The sequence below is a fragment of the Arachis duranensis genome, chromosome 4, assembly GCF_000817695.3.
Source record: "Arachis duranensis cultivar V14167 chromosome 4, aradu.V14167.gnm2.J7QH, whole genome shotgun sequence".
Taxonomy (NCBI): Eukaryota; Viridiplantae; Streptophyta; class Magnoliopsida; order Fabales; family Fabaceae; genus Arachis; species Arachis duranensis.
Window position 1 is genome coordinate 115,079,941 of NC_029775.3, and position 8,724 is coordinate 115,088,664.

At 32.7% G+C, this 8,724-nt stretch overlaps 2 protein-coding genes across 4 annotated transcripts in view; both read left to right on the forward strand.

The window, feature by feature from the left end:
* The window catches only part of LOC107486764 (uncharacterized), a 4,412-nt gene extending 131 nt beyond the window's left edge, over window positions 1-4,281 (forward strand). Inside the window, exons 2-15 of one of the 3 annotated variants that reach the window (XM_052259950.1) lie at window positions 1-95; window positions 497-588; window positions 694-872; window positions 1,007-1,079; window positions 1,166-1,240; window positions 1,335-1,445; window positions 1,675-1,717; window positions 2,583-2,676; window positions 2,880-2,982; window positions 3,063-3,158; window positions 3,274-3,306; window positions 3,448-3,547; window positions 3,694-3,778; window positions 3,889-4,281. In XM_052259950.1, the coding sequence (XP_052115910.1) occupies window positions 505-588; window positions 694-872; window positions 1,007-1,079; window positions 1,166-1,240; window positions 1,335-1,445; window positions 1,675-1,717; window positions 2,583-2,676; window positions 2,880-2,982; window positions 3,063-3,158; window positions 3,274-3,306; window positions 3,448-3,547; window positions 3,694-3,778; window positions 3,889-4,018 (1,206 nt within the window). In that variant the 5' untranslated portion in view covers window positions 1-95; window positions 497-504 and the 3' untranslated portion in view covers window positions 4,019-4,281. Of the gene's footprint in view, window positions 96-492; window positions 589-693; window positions 873-1,006; window positions 1,080-1,165; window positions 1,241-1,334; window positions 1,446-1,674; window positions 1,718-2,582; window positions 2,677-2,879; window positions 2,983-3,062; window positions 3,159-3,273; window positions 3,307-3,447; window positions 3,548-3,693; window positions 3,779-3,888 lie in introns of all 3 variants that reach the window. The other 2 variants (XM_021141103.2, XM_016107338.3) reach the window with 2 other exon arrangements.
* Window positions 4,282-5,418: 1,137 nt separating this feature from the next.
* On the forward strand, window positions 5,419-8,073 carry LOC107486328 (AAA-ATPase At3g28580-like). Its single transcript, XM_016106873.3, has 3 exons — window positions 5,419-5,980; window positions 6,858-7,343; window positions 7,610-8,073. Exons 1-3 carry the CDS (start codon window positions 5,419-5,421, stop codon window positions 8,071-8,073), a joined length of 1,512 nt encoding a protein of 503 aa, XP_015962359.1.
* Window positions 8,074-8,724: the final 651 nt, after the last annotated feature.

Below are 8,724 nucleotides of genomic sequence, written 5' to 3' on the forward strand. Positions count from 1 at the left end.
CGCCACCGCCACCGCCACCGCCACCGCCACCTCCGCCGCCACTTCCACCAGCTCACCACAACCGTCCTCTATCATCGTTTCATCTGCTCCTTCCTGTAATTCCTTTTCTCTTATTTTCTTATTTGTTTTTATTAATAAATTTTCACTCTGTATTTTGAAACTTCCTTTTTATTCTTTCTAATAACATGTTTCTTTTTACTTTTTTTCGATTCGTATGTTAATGAATTTGAAATCTGAAACAATTTAGAGCGCAGAGAACGGTATCTTTTATGAGCACCATTTGGAACATTGAACTATTCGTAGTTACTAAGTGAATAGAGATAGAGCTTCTGTCATTACTTGCTTTTTGGTGTTACTTTTAGTGCTAAGGTTCACATGGATTAAGGGATACTTACCTGTTTGCATACTCATTTACTCTCCCTGTAATTGTAGTTTCCTTTTATTGTATTTTGAGTTTGATGGAAAACTTTATTTTTCTCTCTTTTTTGAAAGTTAGGCTTGATAATGGGATTATCCGCAAAGAAATCTAAGAAGATGCGAAAAAGTGACAGCGATTCGGATGACTACAATGATATGGAGTTTGAAGAGGTAAGTCAAGTGTTGGTGATGCAAGGTTTCTAGAATGTTGTGCAAGTATAGAGAGAGGTTCATTATTTTTTATTCTGTGATTGAGGGGTTGTTTTTGTGATGCAGATGGAGCAGGAAAAAGATAATTTTGACGACAATGATTATGGTGAGGAGGATGAGGAGGAACAAGGAGAAGAGGAAGAAGATGGAGAGGAGGGAACAGACGAGGAAGACCAAAGTGGATGGAACAATGATGAGATGGAACAACTTGAGAAAGAGTATAGGGATCTTCATCACCAGGAGCTGTAAGAATTCTTAACCTTATAGTGTTATTCTGTAGCACTTAAGTTATGATGAACCTATTATGTTCCCTTTTCAATCCATATGATTGTGTGGATTATGAATTATGGAAAAATAACGTTCTATCTCCATTCTCTAGATTTGATTTGAAGAATTTGAAGCATCATAAGGATGAAGATCTCCTTAAAGGACAAGCTATAAAAAGCCAAAAGGTGATAATTTTGTTTAGATATAGTTAATGAACGTTTTTTCTTTCTGTTTTGGTTTTATATTAACATCACTGACTTCTGTCTTCAAGGCCCTCTGGTACAAAATTCTTGAGCTTAGGTTCTTGCTTCAGAAGCCATTTTCAAGTTCAAATAGGTTACCTCAGGTCTTTTCCTATCCCAATTTTAAGATTTAATGCAATTTGCTATTCACCATATTTGAGTTTCATGACTGATGATAACACGGAATATTGTCTGCAGGATCCAGTCAAGTCTTCATTTTGTGAAGCAGATGAAAATGTTAGAGTAGCATACTCAGATTTGATTACTTCTTCCAAGGAGACTTTAGATTCTATATTGGAACTCCAAGAGGTGTGTTTCTTGACTTGGAACTTATATATGAAAGATAAAAAAAAAAAAATACAAGTTTTTTATGCTTGTTTAATGTATGTGTTTTAGTAACTTTATTGTTTCATATCTAATACATAATATGTTAGTTGTCTCATTTGAAGATTATGAAGATATTAGATTATCATATGTACAACATTATGTTTAAGCTTCCCTAGTTTCAATAATACCGACACTACTTTCCTCATTGCAGGCTCTATTTGAAAAGAACCCATCTATTACCCAAGCCACAAGCGGTAATTGATTTCTTTAATAGTACTTTTTTTTCCTTTCTAGTTTCTTATATGATTTTATCCCCATTCGCTTGCTATCATTTCATGCTATGTTAAGGTCTTGTTTATTTGATGCTTGTAAGAAATGGAGATAATACAAGCATTATAACTGCTTTAGGTGTATGGATTTTGTTGCAAGGGTTTCTGTCCACAGAGTATGACTGACCTATCATAATCATTCATCTACTTGCTCATTGAAGTGAGGTTCTAATCACATTAGTCATTCAAGGAATAAAACATTTATGCAAAATAGTTGCATGAATGGAGAGAACAAAAGTTGGGAAAATGACACTGTTTGAAGTTGAATGTTACAAGGGTTTCTGTCCAGAGTATGACTGACCTATCATTATCATTCATCTACTTGATCATTGAAGTGAGGTTCTAATCACAATAGTCAATCAAGGAATAAAACATTTATGCAAAATAGTTGCTTGAATGGAGAGAACAAAAGTTGGGAAAATGACACTGTTTGAAGTTGAAAATCATAAGTTTTGAGATGGAAGAAAAAGTGTATGCATGGAAGAATCACCTAACTATCTGGTGAATCTATTTTGTGCTTAATATACAGTCATAGGAATGGATGGGTGGCATGGGTCATGTACAAATATTTTTGGGTGATTCCTCTCTTTTAGCCAAAATAAATTGTTCTGCTATGACTGAATCAAACGAAAAAATATAGCTTAACAAGAAGAGTTCTTGGTGGCTGGTTACTCCTTTCCAGTTTAAAGATAATTCAATTTTTTTTCGGTCCTTAATATTTCAATTTTTTGGCGCTTTTCCATTTTTTTTTCTTGTCCTTTTTAAAGAGAGTTTTTCCTTTCTCTTGAAGGTCTAGAGAGGTCATCAAAAGATTTGGAAGTCTCTAAGAATTTGGATGACAATTTTGATCAAGAATGGTCACAGATTTCTCAGACACATAAGAGGTATTATTGTAATTTTTAAGTGCATACTAATTGTGTGCAGCATGAATTTTTTCAATTCAGTGCATCATTAAGATTCTTAGCTCTTCTTTTCATGTATAATTGAAAAATTTTAGTATTTTGAATTTTTTCTTACAACATTGTGATACAATCTTCATGCATATTTATCTGGCTGATTCTGTTCATTATTGTATTGTATCTTGTAGAATAGCATCTTTCAGAGACAAGTCAATCAACAAATGGCAGAGGATGACACAAGTGACAACTGGTGCTGCTGCCATTAAAGGCAAATTGCATGCGTTTAATCAGGTCAGGTTCTGAAAGTGGGCTGAGGATTTTGCAATGTGAGAGGCATGTTATTTTACTCATAATATGTTGTTTCATAACAGGATATAACTAATCAAGTCGCTGCTTATATGAGGGACCCCAGTAGAATGATCAAACAGATGCGGTTGAGAAAATCTGCTGTTAGTGTATTTGGATCTGTAAGTTGGTCGCTTAATCTTAGTTGTTATAGAAGCGTTCTGTGGATTTCAGAGTATGCTAGGCTTTACTTTTAACCATCATGTCTACTCACTGGCATATATCTCCACTGTCCAGGTTCACGAGGTTAAGGATAACATGAAAGACGAGGTAAGAATTATACATTACTGGTTAATTTTAGTATTGATTTGTCAGCAATTGTGTGCCTAGTAAGTGATGATTAGCAAGTAATGTTCTCTCTTGTCATTGTAGTTTTAAACATGACATTGTTTTATAATTCACTCTGCTCAGGAAGCACAAACTGATGGTGATCCTGAACTTCTGGATGATTCTGAATTTTATCAGCAATTACTGAAAGAATTTTTTGAGACAGTTGATCCTAATTCATCTGGTAAAACACTTTGTGGCTGAAAATTTTCACATATAGCTCTTTTTTCGCCAGTGTTTTTAATTTCCTGGCTGAATATTATGCCCTCAAACTCCATTCTTTAATAGTGTATGTCAAATACCTCATTTTCTGTTATTTCTCTTTTATAGAGACAGCATTTTATGCGTTGAAGAGAATGCAAAAAAAGAAACGAAAAATTGTTGATCGCCGTGCCTCAAAAAGCCGCAAGATAAGGTATCAAGAGACTGCCAATACTTTTGAGTTTCTTTCCCTGGGTGTGTTTGTACGGTGTGTTTCTTTCATCATATTAACTGAACAAGCTTTTGAATGATTTGATGTTGAAGGTATAATGTTCATGAAAAGATAGTAAACTTTATGGCCCCTCAACCCATGAATCTTCCTCCTATGGCTCCAAAGTTATTTGAGAATCTGTTCGGATTGAAGACTCAAAGATCATCTGCTGCAGCCTCATAATCATGGTTGGTAGACAAAAACATATGTTGTATCAATTTTCTAACACTACCAAAGGAAATTTAATTTCTTGCCCGTGCAAGCCAAAATTTTGCTCTATGTACTCCATATCTATTCAGGATAGATGTCTACATATCTATTCAGGATAGATGTGCCTAAGAGATTTTGATTAATTTAAGCTAGCTTATGTTGTTTTTGGTGTCCACACATTTAAGAAGGAACAACATTACACAGCCATAGAAATCTAACTAGAATATGTTGCCACATCTTTATATTATCTCTTCAGCCAAAGAAAGATTAAAGTATGGAAGGATTTTCACTTTTAGTAGAAGCAAAATCACTTTTGGGCTTTTGGCATTATCTCTTCAACCATAGAAAGGTTAAAAGTATGCAACGATTTTCACTAGTGGAGAGAATGCTATCTACAATGAAATATATGATTCAATGTAAATGTGAACAAATAATGGTTGAGTGATAATCAGTGGAGTAGTCAAGTTCGGTCATGAAGAATGATTCGTTTTTTAAATTGGTTATTCGAAAGTTTTTTTTAATTAAATTTGTCTTTTAAAAATTTTAAATTAGTTATATTATTTTTTTTGTTATTTTCGTTACTAACGACATTAAAATTCGCTGATATGGCATGTTAAGTGATATCATATTGACTACAATATTGTAATTAGTTACTAATATGATAAGTTTATAAAATTAGATCAAATTAATCTCAAATTAAGAGAGATTTTGAGGCAATGAAAATTTTCAATTTACAATTGATTTGATATAATTTCATAAATTTATCATGTTAGTAGCCAATTATGACTCTTAGGTATGTGTTGTGGTGTCATTTAACGTGTCATATCAATAAATTCTGAGGTCATCGGCAAAAGAACTAACGGGACTAACTTAAAATTTTTAAAGGAGGAATTTGATTTAAAAAAAAAAAATTTTTGAAAACTAATTTAGAGAATTAGTGATTTTTAAGAGACAAATTTGACAATTTATTCATTTAGGTATGAAAGAATGAATGACACACACATACATATGATTTGCACTCTTTGGAACCAGCAACTGCTCAAAATAAAACCCGTTACTGCCCATTAAATGTGAATAACCATGAGTGGTTCTATCCGTTGTTTGTGCAATCATCACTTATACTAGTGATGTATCTGTTTATTCTCATTTTTTATTGGCCCATTATAACCAAGTAATGTGCTATTTGTATTCATCAAGTATTATATATTTGGAAGTGAGGCACTATGAATATTAGGCCATTTAATCTGATGGCCAAGTACCAAGTTAAGATCATCGCCCACAGAAAACTAGAGATTCTTACTTGCTAAATCCTTTATTATATATGCTGCATGACAAACAAATCTTAGTGTAATTAACACTTAGGAAGGGAAAAAATGGGGTTTGAGGAAATGTGGTCAAAAATAGGATCAATAATGGCTACCATAATGTTCATGTATGCCATGTTTGAGAAATTCTTCCCTCCTCACCTCCGTATGCATGTCCAAAAGTACACACACAAACTAGCATCCTTCTTGTCTCCATACATCCAAATAACTTTCCCTGAGTTCGCCGGCGAGCGCCTCAAGCGAAGCGAGGCCTTCACGGCCATCCAAACATACCTGAGCGCCACCTCTTCCCTCAGCGCGAAAAGGCTGAAGGCGGAAGTGGTCAAGGACAGCCAAACCCCGGTAGTACTGAGCATGGATGACAGTGAAGAAGTGAGTGATGAGTTCAAAGGTGTTAAGGTTTGGTGGCTCTTAAACAAAACCACACTCAAAACGCAATCGTTTTCGTTCTATCCAGCTTCTGATGAGAAGAGATACTACACTTTAAGCTTTCACAACCGTTATAGGGACCTCATTGCTCACTCTTACATCCCTCATGTCTTGGAAGAAGGGAAAGCAATCAAGATCAAGAACAGGCAATTGAAGCTCTACACCAACAATTGCAGCACTGGTTGGTATTATCCACCTTCCATGCATGAATACTTCAAAATTTTCATAGAACTTCTGCACATACTCTAAGGCTTTACTATATACTATTTCTAAAGTTCTGTACGCCAGAAAGAGTTTAATTCTGAGGTGTTGATAGTGTAAACTATTTTATATAGTCATTCATTTTAGATGATCATTCAAGTGTTGATTATTTAAAGTAATTATTTTTGTCGATATATTGATACGAAATTAGATACATTTGTAATATTCTTTTATACTACAAGTGCATTAAAATTAAATTATATGTTAAAATTAAAAAAAAACTTTATATTTGAAATAAGAGTATTTTTAATCATTATATTCTCATTTTTACATACTTATTAGTCTCCAAATTATATTTTATTGTAAAGAATTTAATTAAAAAATCAATTTTTTTAGACTAATTTCAGCTAACTCTTTTAAAAATTAAAATGATCTTTTATCTTAAATTTTAAATTCCAAAGTATAAATTCTAAATCCTCAAAAAATAAGAGCTAAAAAAGAATTTTACTATAACAAACAAAAATTGAGTATTTACAAATTGATTCCCTATATTTATTCTATAGGAAATAATAAGAATTCCCTGTCCCCTTTTTCCTAACAATCAAGGAAAACAAAGCATTAGTAAATTTTGCTTTGCATCCAGTCCAATATATCTTTTGTTCACATTGTTTAATATTTTCATTATTTATCTATACTTTTCTTAAGGGATAACTTTTCCTAAGGGATAACATATTAACATTTCAATAGACACCCTTAAACTCTTCAATGCATTATCCAATCAAATCACTAGCTATGGAATTGTTATATTTATGTATTGAATCTTGCTGAATACTTTTACCTATATCTGTGCAACAAAGGTTGGTATGGATGGAACAGAGCAAAGTGGAGCAATGTGACATTTGAGCACCCTGCAAGGTTTGAGACATTAGCCATGGAGCCAAATAAGAAGGAAGAGATAATAAATGATCTTATTAAATTCAAGAAGGGAAAAGAGTACTATGCCAAAATTGGCAAGGCATGGAAAAGAGGGTATTTGCTATATGGTCCTCCAGGTACTGGAAAATCTACCATGATAGCCGCAATGGCGAATTTCCTATACTATGATGTCTATGATCTTGAGTTAACATCAGTGAAGGACAACACACAATTGAGGACCCTATTGATTGAGACATCAAGCAAGTCTATCTTGGTGATTGAGGACATTGATTGTTCCCTTGATCTCACCGGAAAAAGGAGAAACAAGAGAAATGGGAAAGGGAATCAAGATAATGATGAATCTAATAAAGATCCTGTTAAAAATGCTGAAGAAGAAGAGAATAAGGATAGTAAGGTAACATTATCAGGTAGGAACTTATGCCCCCACTATATATTTTTTCTTTGGTTCAATTATATAGAAGGGATATATTTTGCTTTTATAATTGAATTTTATATTTAAAAATTTTTTAATTGGATTATTATATCAATTTTAAATTTATAATTATATATTTACTATTTAAAAAGTATTTAACTTAATAAAATATGCTGATACATATTCGCTAGCAGTTTAATCTATAATTTAATTTTGAGGTGGTGAAATTTTCTTGATCTGTGTCACTATTATTATATATAGGGCTATTGAATTGCATTGATGGTATTTGGTCAGCTTGTGCTGGAGAGAGGATCATAGTTTTCACCACGAATTTTGTGGACAAGCTTGATCCAGCACTCATTAGGAGTGGAAGAATGGACAAACACATTGAGTTGTCTTATTGTTGCTTTGAGGCTTTTAAGGTTCTTGCAACAAACTACTTGGACATTGATGATCACCATCACCATCACTTGTTTTCCATTGTTGAGAGGTTGTTGGGTGAAGTGAATGTTACACCTGCTGATGTTGCTGAGAAGATCATGCCGAAATCGAACTCTGATGATTCGGAGATATGTTTGAAGAACTTGATTGAGTTTCTTGAGAGTGCCAAGAAGAAGGAGGAGGAGGAGGATGAAGAAGAATCAAGGTTGAAGGAGGAGAAAGAGAGGGAAAATGGAGAGTTGAAGAATAATAATGGAGTGAAAGAGAATGGTTTCATCCACTGATTTTGGAATAAGGTAAATAAAGCCACAAACAAATAGAGATCCAAATGTGGTTTTGTTTTGTACATGATATCATGATTCCAATGATACATGAAATGGTGTATGCATGCTTTGAGTTACTGGAATAGTAGTATAAATTAGAAGTAAATGGTCAAATTCGTCTTTAAAAGATTATTCGTTCTTTAAATTAGTTTTTAAAAGATTTTTTAATCAAATTTATCTTTCAAAGATTTTAAATTAATTACATTAGTCCTTCTGTCATTTTCTCTGTTAATGGCGCCAATATTTGTTAATGTAGTACGTTAAGTGATATTACAACACATATAAGAGTCTTAATTGACTATTAGCATGATAAACTTATGAAATTAAATCAAATCAAAACCTAATTAAGAGAAGAACTTGAGGTATTGGAATCCCTCAATTTGGGGTTGATTTGATCTAGTTTCATAAATTTATCATATTGGTCGTCAATTAAAACTATTAGATGTGTTGTAGTATTACTTAACATGTCACATCAACAAATTTTGATATTGTTAATAATGAGAGTGACAAAAAAACTAAAATAATTAATTTAAAATTTTTAAAGAATAATTTAATTAAAAAATATTTTTAAAAATTAATTTTAAAAAAAATTTTAGAGATTAATTTAACTAT

What these genes read in the sequence shown, in the direction of transcription:
- LOC107486328 (XM_016106873.3), top strand. Translation starts at nt 5,419, where the DNA reads ATGGGGTTTGAGGAAATGTGGTCAAAAATAGGATCAATAATGGCTACC. An exon ending in CACCAACAATTGCAGCACTG is followed by an intron (nt 5,981 to 6,857) that starts GTTGGTATTATC and finishes TGTGCAACAAAG; the next exon opens with GTTGGTATGGATGGAACAGA. An exon ending in TAGTAAGGTAACATTATCAG is followed by an intron (nt 7,344 to 7,609) that starts GTAGGAACTTAT and finishes TATTATATATAG; the next exon opens with GGCTATTGAATTGCATTGAT.